General features: G+C 38.5%; 1 protein-coding gene across 2 annotated transcripts in view; it reads left to right on the top strand.

The window, feature by feature from the left end:
- Positions 1-2,699: 2,699 nt before the first annotated feature.
- Positions 2,700-23,914, top strand: part of EGF (epidermal growth factor) — a 91,349-nt gene continuing 70,134 nt past the window's right edge. For both annotated transcript variants that reach the window (XM_017509715.2, XM_017509719.2), the window contains exons 1-5: positions 2,700-3,293; positions 19,293-19,492; positions 21,961-22,142; positions 22,549-22,776; positions 23,512-23,714. In XM_017509715.2, coding sequence (XP_017365204.1) covers positions 3,167-3,293; positions 19,293-19,492; positions 21,961-22,142; positions 22,549-22,776; positions 23,512-23,714 — 940 coding nt within the window. In that variant the 5' untranslated portion in view covers positions 2,700-3,166. The remainder of the gene's footprint in view (positions 3,294-19,292; positions 19,493-21,960; positions 22,143-22,548; positions 22,777-23,511; positions 23,715-23,914) is intronic.

Consider the following 23,914-nt stretch of genomic DNA (forward strand, 5'->3'; position numbering starts at 1 on the left):
TTGCAGAGCACTTGAAGTGCTCTACATTTAATGGCACAGTACTCTTATAGATTGAGCCAAATTGAAGGCCGGGGAAAGATTGTTTTGGAAATGACAGAAAAGCCAGAGTTATTTCCCTAAACTTTTACATTTTTAGAAATTAAAATACCTAGGACGATGATGAAGAGGTATGCTGTAATTAAGGAGGCAACCTGTTGATGGTGTGGCGGTGGCAATGATTAGTAAGAGGTGCTGAGCGCAGCAAATAGATAACTCAGGAGAATTAGGTGCCCTGCGTTTCAATGAGGAAATTTCAACTGAAAAGTTAGAAAAATGACCAGCATACATAAATATGTGTCCCAATAGTCCCTTCCAGCTATTCCTGTCCACTCACACTTATAAGCATTCAGAACTGTCTCCTTGTTATTAACGTCCAACTTTCTTACTGACCTCCTGCAGGGTTTCCCCCACCCAGCTGTGTCCCTTTGGGATCTGAGAAACTATTAAATAAGAAAAAATTTTTTGTCCATTCCTGTTTCACATCCCATTGTCAACATGACCCTTCCATGTCCACCTGAGGTGTCCTAATTACTCCACAGCGCTTCGCACTGCATGCTGTAGTCCAAAGTACATTGCAGCTCCCCTCCTTCTTTCCTGACAGCCAGTACGTGATCAGTCCCATACTTGGTTGCTGGTCATTCATTAGCTCATACTCATAGACTCTTTGTTGTTGCTGTTAATCAACCTCAGCAAGCCCTTAATGTTGAGGATGATGACTTGTTTCCTGTACTCCAGACAGTGCCCTATCACATATAACTGTTCAATTAATTTACTAGTTAGCTAACTTTAACTCCATTCGAGAAATTAAAACATATTTGGTAGCTTAAACCCGTAAGTTATAATGCATTTCTTGTCAATGTTAAAATACAGTGTGTATTTCAATCTTTTTGAATGCAAGACAGGTTTAGTTTTATCTAGAAATGGAAACATAAACTTATTAAATATCTCTGGAAATCCTTCCTATTTGGGTAGCTCTGTGATTTTTCCATCCAGGCAACTGTGGATGATGAATTAGCTGGGATTGATCTTCAACATCAGTCATTGGCCATAGCATCTGCTATACCTCTGTTGACTCTGTCATCTCCTAGGGGGCTTGTACTCAACATTAATGACAACATTAGCCCAGATGACATGTAATTAAGAAAGCAAACCTTTTTCCAAACAGAAATAATACAAGAGGTTCCAGATCCAAACAGAACAGAGTTGTGGATCATTTCATGTTTGTCTTCATATCATTCTCCCCACCCCACTCCACTGACACAGCTTGATGCTTGACTGTCCTCTAAGCCCTTTCCATTGCTGTCATCTCAGATGCTGGCAATGTATTTTGCTGAAAGGGAAGCTTATTAACAAAGTTAATAACTTGGAGAGTCAGTGCAGGTTATTTGTAGGACGCTCATTATGAGTCTTGAGTCTGACTGAGTCCGGAAAACAGTGGAATATTCCACAAATCCACCCACAGGACGTCTGTTTCCCCCTTCCCCAGGGTCTGTTTCTCCTGCAAGGGTTCAGAGCTGCCTGGCAGAGGCTGGCTGAAATAGGAGAAATCCTGAATTAAGCTGTTTCAGAAAAGTGACCCAGTCTTTGGAGAATAATTAAGTATGAGTAAAAGGCTTAGAGTCATTCTGTTCTCCTCTATAATGGAGTGTTCACTGCTTTTGTGACTATTGCTTTTACGTACATTTTGATTAGCACTTGGAACAATACCTCAGGGAAACTTAAATGAAAGTCTATTTTCCAGGATGGAGTAAACTGGCAGAAATTTCCATTGTGTATCAAATCTGCTATAAATTGTTTGCCTTCTGGGTATTTTGGGCCTAAGATGTATTCCTGAAGAAATAATCGCTGTTGCTCCAAGTAGAAAGTGGTTGAGGAGACAGCCAACAGATACGTCAAGCTCTTATTTTCTATCACAGAGCTGTGAAAGAAATAGCCTAAATTATCTGAGAAGGAATAGCATTCTGTTGTGCTGGATTTCCAGTGCTTCCCAGCTTTTGCACTGTTAGCTTATTTTTTCCAACGGCCCTACAATAACAATCCACTCTTTTCCCTGCACTCCTGGCCCCGGTGATGTTTTATCATGCTCATGCTGAAAGAAAAGGTATGTGTGCATACTGTATCTCTTCATTTGGCTTCAGGGATTTCCCTTTGACTTGGAAAGAATAATCTTTCAAATTCCGCTATAAACTATACAGGAGAAAGAGAAAAAAGAAGATTAAGCTTCTGGAATGTGCATTGGTATTGACATTTTGTTCAAATAATGAGCCGAAGGTGAACAATCTTTAGTATTGCTCATGTGAACGATCAATTATTATCAATCCAAACTATCAGCAGTGTGGCTCATCATTGATTTATACTGGATGGTTTAATTTTGTCTCCATCCTTCAAGACATTAAAATATAGCCAATATTTAGCAGGTCCTGCCAAGACACCATGAGTTCCTCCACAGCCCCTTAACTCCTCTCTCCCTGTTCTGCCCAGGATATTTATGGTGAGCAGCAAGTTATCTCCTCTCTGGCAGCCATCCCTGCTTTCCTGTGTGGAGGAATTGCTCGCATTCTCATTTGCAAACAGAGGCTCACTCAAGTGTCACTAAAGGAAAGGGGGTGGAGCCTGAAGAGCTTTAAAAAGCAAAGCTGAGTCATTCCACTTTTCAAAAAGAGAAACTGTGTTGGGAGAGGAACCGTATCTCCGTATTTCTTCTTTCAGCCCCATCCAAGGGCTGTGGCTGGAACTTTCCATCAGTTCTTTCCTTTCTTTTTCCTCTCTAATCCTTTGCCTTGCTCTATCTGTCACAGTGAAGTCAGCCTCAGGCCGCCAGAGCGGGGCTGGGGCTGTTAAACTCTGTGAAATTTGTCATAAGGGTGCCAGGTATTTCTTAGTGGCTTCCAAAGAAACGTAGATAAAGAAATCTTCCCTGTGGCATCCCTTGGCAGGCTGCATTGGGAAGTTCTGTCAGTGGAAGAAAGAGCTGGAGGGCAACAGCACAACAGGAGGGTAAAACATGCCCCAGGGCCAAGGCTCCGCTGAGGCAGGCGCGTTTGGAGTCAGACACACTTACCTTGCCCAGGCCATGCTCCAGGAAAATCAAGTTGTTTTCTTTTGAAAGTTCAAACCCATCAAGATTATGCTGCTCACTCTTATCATTCTGTTGCCAGTAGTTTTAAAATTTAGTTTTGTTAGTCTGTCTGCACCGCAGCACTGGAGCTGTTCTGAAGGTACTCCCGCAGGAAATGGGAATTCTACTTGCATGGGTAAGTAATCCAATGAAAGGGAGCTTCAGGTCTCTGGGAAACTGCCCTCACATCTCTGTTGAATCAATCCTATATACTTGGGCATTTAAAAAAGTTTGTCTTTGGGTGTGTACAGTTGCTTAATTTTTGTTTTCTGATGCATGTTTATTTTCATACTGGCCATTAGAGCTAATGTGCTACCAACTAAAAATTTATAACTCTCATCCTGTACTTCAGTGTGTATGTGAATGAATATACCTCATTTTAAACTAGCAGAACATTTCTTGGAAGCTTCAGTTTTTATTCTGACAAGACGAGTAATTAACATCTAGTTGATTGGCTTTATATTGGAAACTAGGGAAACAGATGGTTAATTTTTTGTTTGCCTATTTGAAACTCTTCAGCCACAAAGAAAAAAAATCCTTCCTTCTGAAAGCTTTGTGTAAGAATTCAGAAGTTGCTAAGAATTAGTGAAAAATTGGAAGGGAACTGTAAACAAAGGTAATTGTGAGAATTAACCTAAGTTTCAGTTTCAACCTCCTTCACTTTCTCCCCACTCTCGCTGTTTCTGAGGCTGACACAACTCCGGAGTTTTAGTAACGGATGCATTGTAACTCTGAGAACTGCCAAATATGACAATGGGCAAATAAGGCACACTGTCCTCTCATATTAAATGGATTTATCGCCAAGGGGAAATGGGAGCTTGACTGAAGGCGAATTACATTCCTGCCAAAAGATATTGCCTGAAAAACATTCTCTCTCTGTTAATTCATTTGTTGAATCCTTGGGTGGGTCTCCAACCTGCTGCTCAGACAAGGCAGCCACCTCCATTGATGAGAGAGTATAAGCTGCTCTGACATTCCATTCTCATCAGCTTGCTCTTTGAGATGGGGTCTGACTTTTAAAAAGAGATAGATGGAGGGGGAAAACACAGTACAGTTTCCAGGAGAGACACCTCTGGAAGACAGTGCGCAATAGTTTGAATAAAGAGAGCAGAACGGAGCCAAACTGCCAAAGCCAGGCTGCTGTCCTGACTCACTCATTAAGGAAGTTCCCAATGAGGAAATCAGGTGCTTCTGCTCAGAATCTCTGGATTCTGTTCTCAAGTGGCACTACTTGTAACATGTGAGCAGAACTCTAGGATATTTGAAAGAAAGGCTGAGTCCTAATGATCTCTATGTCCACAGCACTTAGGACATTTCTGCTTCCATAGTGTGTACTCAGCAAATTCTTGTGTATGAATGAGGTGTCTTTCTCTGATCTGCTAATGACATCGTCTTAGAGAACGGCAACAAAAAGAGGCTGACAAATGACAAAAGTGACCTCATGAACCTTAGACTCAGCTGTTGGAGGCAGAAGTAAAACTTTAGTATACAGTTATATCAAATGGACTGGAGCCCCTTTGGGGTGGGAGAATGTTCCTGGGAGTAGCTGGCAAATATCTAGAGTTGGGCACTGTCATTTGTATGGGATGTGAGGGGTGACAGTTGGGTCAATCTATCAGGCAGCCAGTAGCTAGGAAAGAAGAACCCAAGTTGCTGAAGCAGAACCCAGGAAATTACAAAAATGAGCTTTAATGGTTGGCTCTAGGATCTCAGAATAGTTTGATTTCTGGCTGGCAAGCAAGTCTATGCCGTGTTTTCCTTGCCACCCCTGATGGCGGCTCAGAAGTGCCTTCATTGAGCTAGGTTGTACCCAATAAACATAAAATCCAGGATAGAAACAATGAGTTGGAGAGACTGTGTCACAAAATGGAAGGAACCACAGGTTTTAGAAGCAAACAAACCTCGTTTCATATCCATGCTACTAACTTGATAGCTGAGTTACCTTAGAATATCTCTGGGAAATAAAACCCTCACCCACTGCTTTTAGGATTTTTGTGGAGAGTCACATGAGATAACCAAGTATGTACCAAAGCATGGTGCTTAGCAGAGTGTGCTCAATTAATGTCCTCTTGGGCTCCACGTCTTGGCTAAATCTCTTTGATCAAGTCATATGATGAGATGTCTTACTTGAACAGTGCAGTGACATGGCACGGATCCACGGAGTGTGGAATATGTGGATGCCACTTTGTGACTCCCTGCCTCTCTGCTTCCTCATTTCTTGCAAGTCACTGGTTTAAACCCCGTACTTTACACTCGCGATCTCATGTTAGCTGCTAACTGCCTGGGTCACCGTCTGTCACTGCGTGCATTTCAGAGGATAGTATTTCTTTCTCCTCCCTAAATAGATATGGTACCATCATCTATTTTTCCCTCATTTAAATTCTACTTGCCTTATTTCTTGCCCTTGGCATTGAGATAGAGCAGGAAGAATCCTTCGTGATCTAACAGTATTGAGGTGAATTTACGCAGGATTATTACTCATGCGGCTGCTCAAGTCATAGCAACACAATTAGGTTTCTTTCTATTCCCCTGCCTCTCCCTGCTTTTAAACAAATTAACCGAGTATTCTCTTAGCTTCTACTTGAGCTACAGAAGGCGAGGAGAGCAGGCAAGAAAACTGCTGGTGTGGTTTCTGAACTTTCAGGGCTATTTACCCTGGAGGACAGACAGCAGTTGGAAAAGAAACGGCTCCTGTTTGGCATCTGTACCTACATTATTTACATGAACTTTTTGGTAAATAAAGGGTAAGAAGAAGTACAGTCTCCCAGCTGCAGGAGGGATCCTGGGTGGCACTACGTTAGCCAACTCGGTAGATCACTTTTAGTAGTAAACAGTGAAATCACTGATTTCAGCACTGGCTAATGCTTGGTCAGCTTCCCAGTCAGGGGCAAACCAGAGTAATTCTGAGACCAGGAGCTTGTTTGTTTTTTCAGTCAGGGTTATGTGAAGGTTTTTTTTTTTTAATTAACTCCAGTGAAACTATCCTCCAAATATTCAGTGGTTTTTTGGTCATTGAGGGGTAGTAGAGCTTAGGGTAAAGAGCATCAGTTTTGGAGACAGATTGCCTGCCTGTGTTCCAATCCCATTTCTGCTGCTTGTGAACTGTGTCTCATTTTCCTTACTCTAAAATGAAGGTAATTGTACCCTCTTCCTAGGACTCTTGTCAGTATTGCGTTAATGTATTCATTTTCAAGGCTGGCTGCACATTAGAATCACCAGTGTTCGGGTGACCGCCCCAGGCAGTCTGGATCACAGACTCTTCTGGGATTGAAATCTAGGTCTCTTTTTTTTTTAATGTTCTCTTGGTGATTCTAACCAATAGCCTGGGTTTAGAACCACTAAGTTAATGTGTGTAAAGTGCACAAAACAGAGCTTGGCATATAATAAACACTTGATAAGCCTGAGATTCTATTAATGTTTTTGTTGTTCCAAAACTTATTTTTATGGATGTAATAGCATTTTCCAAATGTGGCTTGGTTTTGCCTGTGATCATTGAACACTTTTTATACATGACAAAATGCCATATTGAAAAACCCAAGAATAGTTCTACAACATTAAAAATTACAGTCAAAATAATTTCAAAATACAAAAATTCATATTTTTGTAATCAGAAGAAATGTTTATTAAAAATACAAAAACATATCAACTTGATTTGCGTAAGTATCCTTGTGGAACTGCGGCTCTGGTATTTGTCTTTTTCTTATACCAACTGATAAAAAATTCCATTCATTGCAAATTAAGCCTGTTTGTTAAGTTTCTTACTGGTAATAGTGTTATTTTAACAGCAGCAAAAACAAGCCACTTGAAACTCTTAGTGATTATTTCAATTTTTTTGCGTATTTTTGTCTATACAGCTAGTGCTCGACTTATGATCACGATTGGTTCCTACAGACTGGTCGTAACACGATTTGGTCGTAAGTTGAGTAGGCTATATGCACGCGGAGATGGTAGTGCTGCCGGAAGCTGGTCCGTACTGTCGTACGCCCAGCTGGGCAACATTTGCGCTGCCAGACGCGGAGCAGTCGTGGCTAGCGATTGTGGTCGTAAAGTCGAATGGTTGTAAGTTGCATAGGTCGTAAGTCGATCAATACCTGTATGTGGAACCCTTTCCTGAAGGATTTTTAAAGCTATTAAAGGCACATTAATTTTCTTAATGAATTTACATTTTGGGGCTAATTTGAGCTGGCCTAAATGTGTGACATTCAATTTAGAAGTTGGAAGGTGAGAACCATTTGGTTGTGTTCAGGGTAGAGCAAATGATTGTTTCCATCAAAAGTAAACGGAGTAGAAGAGGCATGGTGGCTCACGCCTGTAATCCCAGCACTTTGGGAGGCTGAGGCAGGAGAATCATGAGGTCAGGAGTTCGAGACCAGCCTGACCAACATGGTAAAACCCTGTCTGTACTAAAAGTACAAAAATTAGCTGAGCGTGGTGGTGTGCGCCTGTAATCCCAGCTACTCGGGAGGCTGAGGCAAGAGAATCTCTTGAACCCAGGAGGTGGAGGTTGCAGTGAGCTGAAATCACGCCACTGCACCTCTCCATCCTAGGTGACAGAGCAATACTCTGTCTCCAAAAAAAAAAAAAGTAAACGGACTAGTAATTTGGCTCAAGTAAATTAAAACCCTTACTTTATAATTTACAAATCTGCCTTTATGAAAATCCGTTTCAGATCATGCCTGTGTAGTGTGATTGGTTGGGTTTTTTTTTAGCTTTTAGTTTTTTGTCTGTTTTAATTTCAATTTTTACTTTAGAATCAGGGGTATATGTGCAGGTTTGTTACAAGGGCATATTGTGTGATGTTGAGGTTTGGGCTTCTATTGAGCCCATCTAATCAGTTGCTTTTTATTTTACAGACGGAATTTTTTACAGACGGATTTTTCTGTTGCCCAGGCTGGAGTACAGTGGCATGACCTCAGCTCACTGCAACCTCCGCCTCCTGGGTTCAAGCAATTCTCCTGCCTCAGCATCCCGAGTAGCTGGGACTATAGGTGTGTGTCACCCACATTACTATTACTCTCCACCAAAAACCATAAATGAGACATATTAGAAACACCTTTGCTGTCTATAATTTTTCTAAAACCCATTTCTTCAAATTTTCAACAATGCTTAGAGAAGTCTAAAGTTAGTTTCCTGGGATGAACTAAGTCCTTAACCAGCAGGTTCTTTGTGATTTTTTAAATTATCTTTTTCATTTTAAATTTATCTATTTCATTTCATATAATGAAAAAGATAACATATGACACACATTCCCCATTAACTATTTTTTAAACAGTTAATCTTTCCATTTTTATATATGCCTTCAAGAAAATTATATAAATTATTTTTTCTCCCTATTTACATAGCTATACCTATAGGTATATGTATATATANATATATATATATATATATATATATATATATATATATATATATATGTAGGGCCCAGAACTGAATGACCAGGGTAGGATTAATGAGAACAATGAAATTGGACTCGGGAAATATCAAGACTCCTACACTTCTTAATTTTACCTCATTTTTATCTATTTGTCTAGAAACACTCAGAATGTACTATCTATAGGCAAATATTTATGTGTTTATCCTTTCAATTTGAGAAACTAAATTTAAAGCTAGCTAAAAAGAAGAGAAGATAATTGTGTCCAGTATAAATGGCACTTACACCAAATTTTGTAGCTCCAATAAATTTTTTACAGATTTAATCAGTAGATTAATTTTTAGAATTCCTTCAGAATATTGGGTGTTTAGTGTCACTTGGGGGAGGTTATTTAAGTTATTGTTTTACTTTCCTTAGTAAGGATCATGATGACACGTTTTAAAATTATTATGATTATTTTTTGAGACAGAGCCTCACTCCTGTCACCAAGGCTGGAGGGCAATGGCGCAATCAAGACACACAGCAGCCTTGACTTTCTGAGCTCAGGTGATCCTCCCACATCAGCTTCCTGAGTAGATGGAACTACAGGTGTGCGCCAGGACACCCAACTAATTTTTGTATTTTTAGTAGACACAGGATTTCACCATGTTGCCCAGGCTGGTCTTGAACTCCTGGGCCCAAGAGATCCACCCACCTTGGCCTCCCAAAGTGCTGGGATTACAGGTATGAGCCCCCATGCCTGGCCTAGGACACATTATTGGTTTTATGTTTGAAATTCCAATAAACAGAAAAGGAAACAATTGATAGAAAATAGAGTTAAGATAATATGCAGAAATTTACCACAAGTTTAAGCCTCCTTGCCAAAGTGCCATAAAAAAGAAAATTATTGAATTCTATAGTACAGACAGAATATGAATTAAATTGATAAATGTCAAATTACAAAGGAACTTTAAGGTCATTTAGCCCAACTGCTTCATATTATGGATGAGAGGCTGAGATCTAGATAGATGAAGTAGCTCCTCAGGTCCTGTGAGAATATAACCCAGGACCCTGGACTTTTATTCTGCCGAGTTTACAATGCACATGACACCTCTCAAGACTGATTGTTGAAAATCCATCAATGTAATGATTTTATTAGTTCTTTCTACCAAAAAGTATTAATAGTTTTAAGTTGGTTTAGGAAAACTTTCCTAATATATCTAGTTCTCTATGTTGAAAGAACTTTGAAAGTAGAACTTCTATAAATGAAATTTTCTTTAATATAAATTATACCCATTAACTAATTCAAATCAAGTCAACAAGTGTTAATTGGACACTATGTGCTTGGGCTGACAGTGGAGACATCATCGATCCACATACACAGGGTTCCCTGGCAGGACAATGGGGCTCCAGAGCTCAGTCAGCAGTTTACCTGTTGACTTACAGATCATGTTATTTGGTTTTATCAAAACTAACTCTTACAAAATTCAGCAAGTGTCTCAGACACCTTCCTACAGAGAAACTAAAGATTGCAGACAACACTAATATTGCAAACCCAAGAGAATGAGGAAAGGGCAGCCTTGACACCTCTCTTATTCCTAGAATGAGCATTTTGTTGGCTACATAAGAGCTGAAAGCAATGCAGATCTCTGTAGATTTTACCAAAAAAAAGCCTGAAAAATGGATTTACAATTGTTATTACTAGTGACGAACCTCACAAAAATTATAAAATGTACCTGGGGAGATGATAATGATAACATGAAACCATCAAGACAAACAATAGATTTGAAAATGGGTATTCAGATCTGAAAATGATTTTTTAAATAATTTTTACAGCTGTGTTCAAAGTTATGATAGTTAAGACTCTATTTACTAAACTTAATTAAAAAAGTCAGAAGCCTCTCTTGAGGTTTCTTAAGGCAAAAGAGGAAAAGCCTGATATTATTGGTGAAACACTTGTTCCTCCTGCTTCCTGTGGTGGTAAAATATTGCTAAAATAATACATGGAAAACCAGAAGACAACAAATTAAAATGTGTTCCTCTGTAAGCAAATACTGCTGAAAACTGTACAGAAAGAATCAACAAAAATGTGATGAAATAAATACTAAGCAATTATACTGTTGAATGAAAGTAAAGGTGCCTCTAATATATCACAGCTTATGGTATTTTCTAGAAACTAATAGTCAACATTTACTGAGAACTCACTATGTGTCAGACAAGATTTTAAGCACTTTACATGAATTACTTTACTTATTCTTTTTGACAATCCATGAGGTAAGTATTACCATTATTCCCATTTTATTTTTGCAGTTGAAGAAACCAAGATACAGAGAGGTCAAGTCATGTGCTGAAGGTCACACAGCCCAGAGTATTGGAGCCAATAGAGTCAACACAAGTACTCTGTCTCCAGTGCCAGTAACCTTAGCCACTATCATATTCTTTTCTATGAGAGAATAAGGGAAAAATGCACCAGAGAAGAAATTTTCTCAGTGAAAGTTCTCACAAGTCAGAAGTGACTTTTTCTATATGTTAAAAAATGTTCTACAAAAAAAATAGTATAACTGTGTTTAGCAGTGGTAGAGCCACTGGACTTACTAGAACGTCAACTGAAAAGCATTCTTGGTGAGATGACAGAGAGAGGCCCACAGTCTTCACAGCAAGGCTGTGTGGCAAAGAAGTTGAAACTGGAATTGCATCAAGCGCTATGGAATGTCACTGATGTAGTTACTCCTGTAAAAACAAAACTAACTAGTCTCTTTATAATACTTTGTATTTGATGGGGAGTAATCATAAAAATATTTGTCTTGCATGCTTTCCACAAAGTATCTTGAAGCAAAGCACTTAACAGAACACTCAAATGTCACGTTATTCTTTTTTTTAAAAAAGGACAAGTGTTGGCTGGGCGCTGTGCCTCACTCCTGTAATCCTAGCACTTTGGGAGGCCCAAGCAGGAGGATTGCTTGAGGCCAGAGTTTGTGACCAGCCTAGGCAACATAGGAGACCCTGTCTCAATAAAGAACTTAAAAACGTAGCTGGACATGGTGGTATGTGACTATAGTCTTGGCTTTTCAGGAGGCTGAGGCCAGAGGATCGCTTGAGCCCAGGAGTTCAAGGCTGCAGTGAGCTATGATTGTGCTACTGCACCCCAGCTTGGACAACAGAGTGAGATGCCATCTTAAGAAGAAGAAGCAAAAAGGACATGTGTTTAAAATTTTTTGGCTTTTTTTATTTTTGTGATTACAGAGAGATGTCAGTAGTATGCTACCCAAAAATAACTAAAACAACACAACTTTATCCGAATTATAGATGACATTTTAATAAGTGTGAAAGTGACTACTCACTGTAAAAAATTTGTGTATGAAGAGAGCAGTTTGAAGATAGATATTGGAGATGTTTCCATTGTTATGTGATTTTATTGTTGAATCAATGCCAATACATCACCTATTAAAAACTCTGTCTGCACCTTTAAAACGTTTGCAAACAGCTTTCTAAATTATTTTTAAAAATCTTCCAAGTGCAGTTTTTGTGCACTTGTTAAAAGTATAAAATGCATTGCTATGTACGTACCTATGCAACAATCCTGCATGATCTGCACATCTCCCCCAGAACCTAAAGTACAATAAAAAAAAAAATTAAAAAAACAAAACAAAACATAAAATGCAATGCCTTCTGGTTAGTTTTCATTTACTGTTTAAAATCTAGAAGATAAAATTTGCTGGTTTAATTCAACAAAATTTGTGAATAATTGAGGCATGTAATTAAAAAGTAAATTTCGTGATTTTGTAAATACGGCCAAGGGTGCATTTATTTTATTTGATATAGACATAATTGTGAATAATTCTTTTTGTTTATAACAGCTGTCAAAAACCAAATATCAAAACATATTAAACTTTAGACTTTTCATCAAATTCAAGCTTTTCAGTAAACAAACTAATCAGAAGGTGTTATGTAATAACAATTTTTAACATGCAGAGGGACTTTTGGGACTGTGGGACATTCCTGATTAGAGATGTCCACCAGAGACATGTTCAAAAGTAGATGCAAAACTCAGTAGACAGATCAGGATAGTGATTTCTGAATTTTGCTCTGTGTGTGTGTGTGTGTGTGTGTGTGTGTGTGTGTGTGTGTGAAACATTTGGAAAAACTTTTCTAATGCTTTAATGTTGGTAAATTTATGTTAGTCTAGTAGTGGTAGTCTTTAAATAAAATAGAGCATAATTTATGTTGAAAAGCTGAGGTGTGTTTAAACATGCTTACTTAAGATTGAGGATTACCTACAGCAAAGGAACATCGTAACGGTTCACTGTTCTGCAAAACTGCATTATTATGAGTTTTAAAATTTATACTGAGCTGTAGTATTGGCTAAGAGATAGACACATAAATTAATAGAACAGAAGAGAAAGTTCAGAAACGAACTCACACAAGTATACTCATTTGATATTTAACAAAGATGTTAAAGCAATTTAATGGAGAAAGACCAGTCTTTTCCAACAAAGGGTGTGGGACTAATTAGGCATCTATAAGCAAACCAATAAACTTCAACTTAAACCTCAATCAATACATGTAAGATGCACATTGGTTTGATCAGGAAAGGCAGGGCAACTCAAAGGCAAGGTTAGGTGGGGTAGGTTCCAGGTCACAGAAAAATTTTCAAAGATTTTCTGATTGGCAATTGATTAAAAGGCTTATCATCTAAGGACCTGGAATTAATAGAAAGGAATGTCTGGGTTAAAATAAAGGGTTGTGGAGAGCAAGGTTTTATTATGCAGATGAAGCCTCCAGATAGCAGGCTTCGGAGCTCTTATAAGATCTAAAATGGTGCCAAACCTTAGTTAATTCTCTCCTGGATCAGGGGAAAGACTGTAAATGAAAGGGTTTTTTTCTGCAGAATGTAGATTTTCTCCACAAGAGACAGCTTTACAGGGCTGTTTCAAAATGTTAAAGAAATACATTTTGGGATAAATTACTTTGATTTCTTTCAGTGTCTTCTACTTGCCATGTGACGTTACACTAGAGCCAGGCTGGAATTTGGTTGTCCTATTGCTACAAAAAATCTGTTTTGTCAATCTTAAGATCGTTCTTTAAATGTTAATGCTGGTCAGCTGTGCCTGAATTCCAAAGGGAGGAGGGTATAATAAGGCATGTCCAGCCTTCACTTCCCATCATGACCTGAACTAGTTTTTCAGGTTAACTTTAAAATGCCCTTGGCTGAGAGGAGGGTTTCATTCAGTTTGTTGGGAGGCTTAGAATTTTGCTTTTTGTTTACAAATGCAACACATTATAGAAGTAAATATAAAATTATTCAGGTGATGTAATTATAGGAATCTGTTTAAAGGGACCTGCTTTATAATTAATTTCTGGGAGATAAATGTAGGGAACCCAGCCTTGTGGTGAATATGCCTAGAACAGTGTTTCCTGAAGTGGGTTCTTTGACACAATTGAACTATAACACACTAAACAATTTCTGGTATATTTAGATAAGCAGTATAGCTTGGTCTTTAAAAGCTAGGGTCTGTGATGAGAAAGGCATAGCTCTGTATCCCTACTCCACTATTTATTGGCCTTGTGACTTGGGGCATGTTAGCTGTTTGAAACTTTCCTTTCTTCTTCCGTAAAATAGATATGTTGAGAGCATTTACCTCCTAGTGTTCTCCAATTAAATGAAATAATGCATTTAATGTGCTACCCCAGAGATAACGCACCATATGTTGACTAAAATTATTCTGATGAAATTCACCACCCACTCTCTTAGAGTAATAGCACATTAAAGACTGAGAAGTCCTGTTGAAAAACAAAACGAAACAAAAAAGTTTTATGTTGTAGAACTTGCTAGTCTCAATTAATGTCCTGGGGATCTGGGAAGTAAGCCTTTTCAGCTTACATGTGAATGTGGTTGGGTGTAGGTAGGGGCTTTTTTTCTGCCCCAGATGACACATTTCTATCACTACTGTAGTCAATCTTCATTCACAATTTTGGGGAAGCAAAAGGATTTTCAGAGCATTTTTTACATAATTAAGACTTAAATTCAAATCTCCTGGCTTTTCTTTCTGGGTGTATTATTTTTAAATCACCTGGCTTCCCTCTCTCACCTGACCTGAATTTTGACATGAATGAATAAACTGAGAAGAAAGCTGTGATTGTCCAAAAATTGCATTTGTGCTTGATATAGTTTGGCTATGTGTTCCCACCCAAATTTCATCTTGAATTATAATCCCAGGTGTTGAGGGAGAAATGTGGTGGGAAGTGATTGGATCACGGAGCTGGTTTCCCTAGTGGTGTTCTCGCGACAGTGAGTGAGTTCTCACGAGACCTGATGGTTTTATAAGGGGCTTCCCTGCTTCGCTCTTTCTTCCCTCTCCTGCCACCATGTGAAGAAGGTCCTTGCTTCCCCTTTGCCTTATGCCATGATTATAAGTTTCCCGAGGCCTCCCCAGCCATGTGGAACTGTGAGTCAGTTAAACCTCTTGCCTTTGTAAGTTACCCAGTCTTGGGTATTTCTTTATGGCAGTGTGAAACCAGACTAGTACAGTGCTCTTTTAAGTACCGTAACTGAAGAGAAGATGAGATAGTCTTTCAGAGTGAATACTTTCCGTACTTCATAAAACCCAAGCTATCATTTAAGTCAGCCCCTTCGGAGTGGTAATAAATGACTCTTCTCAGAGTCATTTATATTGTTCCTGTGGGAGCAGTGTGAGGAGGCCTCAGCCTTCCTTATGTAGGTCCATTAGTTTAGAGCTACATTCTTTTCTCATGGTGTCCCTGAAGTTTTTGAGGTCTGGAAGCTCCCTCTGCACTTTCTTCATCTTGTGAACTTTCAGTCTGTCTCTAGATTTAGGGCAAAAAACCTGTGGTGGTGAGGGCAGGTGGCAGTGTTGGCCTGAGAGACAGCTAGGATTTCTTGTTAACCTGGTTGTGGTTATCATTTACGTGTTAACTAGCTTTCATGACGTTTGCCCCCAAGGCCTGCAGAAGACAGGTAATGTCTCTTTTCACTCACCTGTGGGGCCACTCCCTCAAACGCACAGAGGTTGAAGGGGTGCATGTTATGAAATGTTCTGTTTCTGCTGCCTACTTCAAGCAGAGCGTGCTTTTCATCACTGACCTCTGTGCGATGTAGTCCTAGTTCTTTGAAGTCACTGAGGAACAGCTTCAATATGCTCCAAACATTCGGAACGCCTTCTAATTCCTGAAGATCCCCTACTAATCCCTAGGTTGAGAAGTCAGAGGTTCTAATTCATTTGCTGTGACCTGTTTGCTGTCTTAAGATTTGTGTTCCCTAGAAATGTTTCATTTTCTATATACTTCCCCCTTACTGAACTGCACCCAAAACAAGTGCTGTAGGTTTTGACATGGGAAAGCTTTAGCTGTTCAAACATGCACACCCTGCTGACATTCAAATCCACAGACTACCACACACCTGTGTTTACAGAGTCCTTGACAGGTTTGAAAAACATTACCATATTTATCATTTCCATAGGTAGAAGAGAATAATGAGTATTTCACAAAGCCTTAATTCTCAAAGTGTTTCATTTTCTTTAAAATTATATTTTATTTCATTCTTAAAAATGTAGCCTGGGCTCTGATTTACATAAAATGATGTTGGCTGGGCGCAGTGGCTCACGCCTGTAATCCCAGCACTTTGGGAGGCTGAGGCGGGCGGATCACAAGGTCAGGAGCTTGAGACCAGCATGGCCAATATGGTGAAACCCTGTCTCTACCAAAACTACAAAAATTAGCTGGTCATGGTGGTGGGCACCTGTAGTCCCAGCTATTCAGGAGGCTGAGGCAGGGGACTCGCTTGAACCTGAGAGGCAGAGGTTGCAGTGAGCTGCGATCGTGCCACTATGCTCCAGCCTGGGTGTCAGAGTGAGACTCCATCTCCAAAAAAAAAAAAATGATGTTGACAGTGTAGAAAAAACAAACACTGCTTTGAGGGAATGGAATTACGATTAGTTACACAAAGAAAATGAAGATGGTAATATCCTGACACATGGCAACCCAGACCAAGGCAGGGCAGAATTGGAAGTGTACTAGATTGGCAGTGCAGTACCTGGATTCTAATTCCAAGTCTACCACCGACTAGTGGTGAGACTTTGGGAAACATCACTGAATTTCCTCTTAATTAGATCGATGTTTTCCAGGTTCACTAAGACTGAGAATCACCTGGAGTGCCTGTTCAAAAAACACATGCATACCCCTCAGCTCAGCCCTACCGGATTAACTGGAATCTCAAGAGTAGGAATCTGCAAAAAATATGAACATCCACTTACACACTCACAGAGAGGCACCCTGGGTGGTTCTTTTGAACAAACAATTTGGGGAAACAATTTGAAAACATCTAGGGCCTTCCTAATTGCTAAGAATTACATGCCATGATTTGCTCTTAGATGGGCAAAATCTGAAATCAAGTGTATTATTTATACCTTGATTTCATATTTTTATTATCCTGTATTTTTTTGAGAAGTTACAGAAGTTAATGCTGTAATTTGTGTTTTATGAATATAAGAATTCTTGAGATTTCTCTTTTCCCTCTGATTTATTGGTTCATAGTGTTATATTGAGGATAAATGCAGTCAGGATGTAAACATTTGTTATTATTGCTGCTAGTAAAATAAGTACTGTTGAATAGATTCATCTTTTATTAATTTGACGTATCTATTTCTATGGCTTTGTTACTATTGGTAACAGCTCAAAAAAAACAGAACACAATTATTTCTTCATTAATTTATTGATTTATTCAAAATTTTTGAGTACCTGTTATGTACAGAGGATTGTACTGTGTTATGCAGTAAGAAATATTAAAATGTTTAAAGTGCCTTTCCTTTCTCCTTTTTTCACATGGAAACCTCCCATCTAGTAATATTTTTAATAAATGTTTTCTTGATCTCACCAATATGTCAGTGCATTAGGAAATTAACAATATGTATTGGATACATTTATTCAGCTTATAGAGCATGCATGATACACATAGCAGAAAACTGTTAGAAATAAATCTAGATGTCCGTGATCATCAATGTTCCATGAATTAGTAGCTATGGGTTTAAGGTGTGTCTTCCTTTTCTCCATGATGAATTGCTGTATTAGAGACAAGTTATACCAATGTTCTAGTCCCTGAGTTCGAATCCAAGCAGTAGCACAACCTATGTGGTGAAAACTTGGTTGTGGCGAAAAGCAATGGCAAATGATATACATGTAGTCCTCCACAATTAATAACATACTTTCACATCTATAATTTCTTTTCCCCCCCATAATAATCCTCTGATATAGGCAGGGAAGATCCTGTGAGATGTCCAGAGAAGTGAAACTGGTGGGGCCAGGATTGGAAACTGGGCCTCTGGCTTTCTGTCCGGTGGCCTTTCCCTTTCTCCCAAGATGCCTCTGTGATTCTACAACTGGAGCACAGTGCAGCGTGGGCTCCCCCAGCACATGTCTGTGTTGGGGGTCTTGTGTTGTAGCAAAGATCTGGGAAGAATAATTTGAGTGAATTCTCTCAGACATTTATGCTGGCACCTATTTCAAACTCTCATGATCTTACGGTTCTCCCCGCCTCTTGTAGCTTTAATACAATGTACTCTCCAAAGCGGAGTTAGTGTTTTCTGACTCTAGAACATAGTCGCTGAGTAAAAGGATGTTAACCCATCATTTTGTTCAATGCTTACGGCAATAAACACATTTATTAAGTCATATTAAGGTATTACTTTTAATGATAAAACAGAATGGAGTAAGCCCACCACAGAAGCAAGAATATGTTAGAATTCCCCTCTGTTCCCCACTCACCCCAGTGATTCTATCATTTTTCTAAAGGCAGAGTGGCCCAAGCTTCCTCACACTTGGGCAAGAGAGAAAGACCAAGGAAACTAACTTGATTTAATGAAACAAATTTCATCCTCTGGCGTTATCTCAGAGCATCAAAGGCAAGTTCAGTATGGAGTCTGATAGTAATTAGTGGTGAGGTTTCCCAGGAAGGGATCAGGTTCCCAAGTAAATATTGAATATTGGGGCCATCACCTAGAATAGGAGAGGACCCCAGGTGCAGGATTAGGATACCAAACAAGGCCCTAAAGGAACCAAGAAATCCAGTGAGGTTTGCCACCCAGATTTAGAAAATAAAAGTGCAAAGTGCCCAGTTAAATTTGAATTTCAAGTAAACAGAGAAAAAATTTTAGTGCAAGTCCCATGCAATATACATATGGAATTCAAATTTATTTGGGCATCCTGTATTTATGTGGCAAAGCTAACGGGGTCAAAATATTTCAGAACCTTTAAGGATTCTGAAACGGAAACAGCATGTCAACTTTTCCTGCTTCCATGTAAGACCTCCTGCTAGTTTTCACCATCATCTTCTAGGTCATTTTGCTGAAGGCTCTGGTCATAGGTAAGGCCCTAGGAGTCCGTTTCCAAAATGATAATATCTATAATTTTTGTTCCAATTCATGTCATTAAATGTTATCCTTAGATACTTTCCACAATATAATATGGCAGGTGGTTCCCTTATGAACATAAAAAGATAATTTATGGATAATAGTAAAAAGTGTCTTTCTCTTCAGATAGTTCATTTTTCATAATTTACCAATGTTCATGTCTTAGAATCAGTTTGTGGAGAAAATTTACAAAATGAAGTGTGAATATCTATGGGAACTCTTTATTATCTGTACAATAGATTTTAAACAGAAAACCAGTAATTAAAAATTATTTCTGCTTGTGTTTGTGGTCATTGGGAGGTATCCTGTTTAAATGCGATAAAATATTGAAAATATACACTTTGGTTTCTTTCTTCCCACCCAGGTCCTGCACCCTTCTTAATTTTCTCCCACGGAAATAGTATCTTTAGGATTGACACGGAAGGAACCAATTATGAGCAATTGGTGGCGAATGCTGGTGTCTCAGTGATCATGGATTTTCATTATAGTGAGAAAAGAATCTATTGGGTGGATTTAGAAAGACAACTTTTGCAAAGAGTTTTCCTGAATGGGTCAAGGCAAGAGGTAAAATACCATTACCTGCAGTATTTGAGCTGCTTTTATACAGGCTGACAAATATAATATATTGAGTTCTTAATGTATAGATAAATGAAAATTATATTCCAGTTCAAATGTGTGTCTGCCAAATATAAGCATCTATTTAATCTGCGTTTGTGGTAATATGGTAATATATTATTGAATAAGTTCACATGTTGATATTCAGAAGCCCCAAAATGAGAAAGTAAGGATATGAATATAATTTTGAAAAATATCCGAATTTATTAAGTCAGATCACCATTTTATGATTAAGATAGATTATTTGCATAATTATTTCTTGCTATTTTCATGGTACCCCAGTATTTCTCAGGTGGGGGGCAGTTTTTCCCTGAGGGAACAATTGCCAGTGTCTGGAAACATTTTTGGTTGACACAAGTAGGTGAGGTAGGAAGGTGGAGATGATCCAGGCATCTAGTGGGTAGGGGCCTGGGATGCTGCGAAACATCTCACACTATGCAGAACAGCTCCAGAATAAAGAATTATCCAGCCCAAAATGTCAGTACTGCTGAGGTTGAGAGACCCTGTTTTATCTGTATAAAATCTCCGTCATGGGTTTTGGCACCTGACATGTAGAAAGAAAAAATTTCTTCTTTTTAGTCTCAAGGTACTTGCACTCTGGAAAAAAATAATAAAGCAGATGACAGATATAAAGTACTTTACTTCAAGTACATACAAAAATTCTTAATCTTTCTTTTCAACTGGTAGAACCCTTACGTGAGTCCCAGGGGGAATGTTCTCTCAATTTGGTGATGGATTACAAAGAGCACGTGACTAGAGAAACTTTAAGAGTTGATTCTCAACACAAAGTGCATGATGTTTTTTGGTTTTTAGCTCAATCTCTTTCCAATTATTCTTAAAAGCTTCAAGTAGGTGCTAATATGTTTTATCACATCTCCAATATTGCTAACCTCATTTTTGTCAAGGAAGGCTATTCATTATCCTCCAGATATCTGGTAGTATAGTTTAAAACTCTTGAGTCTAAGAATCTGGAGGGTTTCCTATCAAAAACATAGAAATACTTCAAATAGTTGTGAATTTATGTCAAGTCATTAGGAAGGATCCACCTGATACCTAAAATTCCATCCTTATGGTTCTTCCTTTCAGTTAAAACATTGTTTATGAAGGACAACTGTTAAAATGCAAACAATATACCTGGCTGAGCTAATTTATTAATGTATTAGGTTGGTGCAAAAGTAATTGCACCATTATTTTCAGTTTTTTTTTTGTTTGTTTTTTGAGACGGAGTTTTCACTCTTGTTGCCCAGGCTGGAGTGAAATGGCACATTCTCAGCTCACTGCAGCCTCTGCCTCCCGGGTTCAAGCCATTCTTCTGCCTCAGCCTCCCAAGTAGCTGGGATTACAGGCATTCACCAATAACTCGGCTAATTTTTTTTTGTATTTTTAATAGAGATAGAGTTTCGCCATTTTGGCCAGGATGGTCTCAGTCTCTTGACCTTGTGATCCACCTGCCTCAGCCTCCCAAAATGCTGGGATTACAGGCGTGAGCCACTGCGCCTCTGGCCTGCACCATTATTTTCAATGGCCAAAGCACCAGTTACTTTTGCAACAACCTAATATTAGCAGTTGGTAAAATAAGTTGGCTAGATTTCTTTGTATGAGATGTAGAAATAGCACAGGCTCATGCGATGATACGATTTCAGCCCAGATCTTATTTCAGTGATGTCATGGGTAGCTGGAAGTCTGCCATGGTAGAATATTTACACCATGAAAATCTTTAACAGTACAAATCGGGGCTTCTGCTCGCCTCGCAACCTCCATTCCCCAAAAATACCAGCTTACCTGAGTATGGCCGGAATTAGGAAAGTAAAAGTTTTGGTTGGGCATTTTTATCATGAGAGTTGGGAACCCAGCCCAAGGTGCATAAAAAGATGCCCTGCTACTCTGGTCACAATGTGAGGGCATGAAAAGGAAGAGGCCTATGGAAGGAGGAGGGCCAGAAGAATAAGGGGAGCTGTAATGAGAAATTCATTGACTTCATGTCTTTAAGCTCAAATTCCAGGGAGATCCTGCAAAGCTTGGAATTGAGTTCGGTTGTAGATGTGGAAAAGTCCATTAGCGAATGGAATTGAATAGCTATCTTTACGGTTGCATGAAAATTTCCCTATTACTATAGTTGAAATGATCAATTCATTAGGGTTGGCTGCCTAATTTAAAGAGTGTGTAGCATAATTTTTAGTTTCAAAGCTGTAATATAAATACTACTTCCAGAAATATTTACTTGGGCGTCACAGGAGGTTTAATAATGCTGCATCAAAAAAAGGCACCATATCTGTGGCTATTTTATCATTTAAATAATTTTGGAAATGCATAAAAATGACAAGTACTTAAAAGAATAGACTTTTTATATATAACCATTAAGATAATTTTGTTGTAAATGAGGGAAATATTAACGATTTTTAAATTTGATTTTGCAGAGAGTATATAATATAGAGAAAAATGTTTCTGGAATGGCAATAAATTGGATAAATGAAGAAGTTATTTGGTCAAATCAACAGGAAGGAATCATTACAGTAACAGATATGAAAGGAAATAACTCCCATGTTCTTTTCAGTGCTTTAAAAGATCCTGCAAATATAGCAGTTGATCCAGTAGAAAGGTAAATTCTGCTATATTCAGACATTGAAATATGTTTACAAATATGGCAAAGATTGATAGAATTATAACATTTTAAATTCAAAGGAATCCTCTCACTGAGACCAAAGCCCTCTTTTGCAGTACAAAAGCACCATTTTCTATAGGACAGTTGCCTGCATTTCAACTGAGGCAGAATTCCTCCGTAAATATTCCTAATTATCATGATGTTCTGCTGTAGAGGCATAATTCTCCTTCTAACTTGAAATCACTTATAATGTCGCTAATAGGGCAGTGTATACTTGTTGAATACATTTTCATTCAAAATAGTCAAACTTGCCCTGTGCAAGAGCTGCTGAAATGTTGAGAGAGTTGGCCGTTTAAGGCACTATGTATTCATTTTTGTGTCCATGTAATGTGTTTGCCCTTAGGTTTCTATTTTGGTCTTCAGAGGTGGCTGGCAGCCTTCACAGAGCAGATCTCGATGGTGTGGAAGTGAAGGCTCTGTTAGAGACATCAGAGAAAATAACAGCTGTGTCATTGGATGTGCTTGATAAGCGGCTGTTTTGGATTCAGTGCAACAGAGAAGGAAGCAATTCTCTTATTTGTTCCTGTGATTATGATGGAGGTTCTGTACAGATGAGTAAACATCACACACAGTAAGTTTTACTCTTGTAAAATAAAATAATTATCATTTGAAGTCCATGAGAGAAATCAATTTTACTTTTGTCAACCAAACTCATATAGTGGGTTAGCCCATAGATTATGAAGCCAAAAGATTTAAGTTCCATCCCCAGATTTACCATGTTAGGTGAGTGACTTTGAGTAGGTTCTACAGCTTCTTTTATCCTCAGTTTTCTTTAATGTGAGGATAATCATAGTATCTGTCTCTTGGGATTATTGTGAAGGGAAAATAAACGAATACAAACAAAAATAAGAATATTTGGCAAATAATAGTTCTCACATGTTGATCATAGTTATTCTATTTTGAATTATTATGTTATATATTTTTATCTTTCAATGATTTGCTATCATGCCAGTTACTGACTTTCCAGGTTTGTGGTAAGAGGCAGAAATTAGTCATGTGAAATCGATGTCACTAGAAACCCACTCTTAGCCTGTTCCTATCCGCTTCCTCATTTTCATCACACTTATTGGATGACTAACAGAAGAATGAGAAAATGGACCTGGAGCTAGAAATTATAATTTATTAGCTCAGAGTATGATGACATGAATAAAACTTTAAACTTAATATACTTTTCTAAACCTGAATGAGAAACAATTGAAAAGGTAGGTGGTTGAAATTTACACAATAAATTGAAATGAAGTGAAACTTTAATAAGACAAGGAACAAATGTTCTGTTGTTCATTTTTCTTTTGTGGTTGCTTTTTAGGCACAATTTGTTTGCAATGTCCCTTTTTGGTGACCATATCTTCTATTCAACATGGAAAACAAAGACAATTTGGATAGCCAACAAACACACTGGAAAGGATATGGTTAAAATTAACCTCAATCCATCATTCGTACCGCCTGGTGAACTGAAAGTAGTGCATCCACTCACACAGCCCAAGGCAGAAGATGATGCTCAGAAGCCTGGTGAGTCATCATTGACCTGGAGCGGGGTCTGACACATAGTTCCCACCTATTCACCTGCTCAAGACAGACATTGAGGGATTATAGATGGAAAAAATATTCTTTTCTTCAATCCTCATATATTCTTAGTTATAACAGACCCCTGTAAGAAAAGAGAGATTAACAAGAGAAAAACAAATAGAAGGCCAGGCATGGTGGCTCAC

The sequence above is a fragment of the Cebus imitator genome, unplaced genomic scaffold (genome assembly GCF_001604975.1).
Source record: "Cebus imitator isolate Cc_AM_T3 unplaced genomic scaffold, Cebus_imitator-1.0 Scaffold17, whole genome shotgun sequence".
NCBI lineage: Eukaryota > Metazoa > Chordata > Mammalia > Primates > Cebidae > Cebus > Cebus imitator.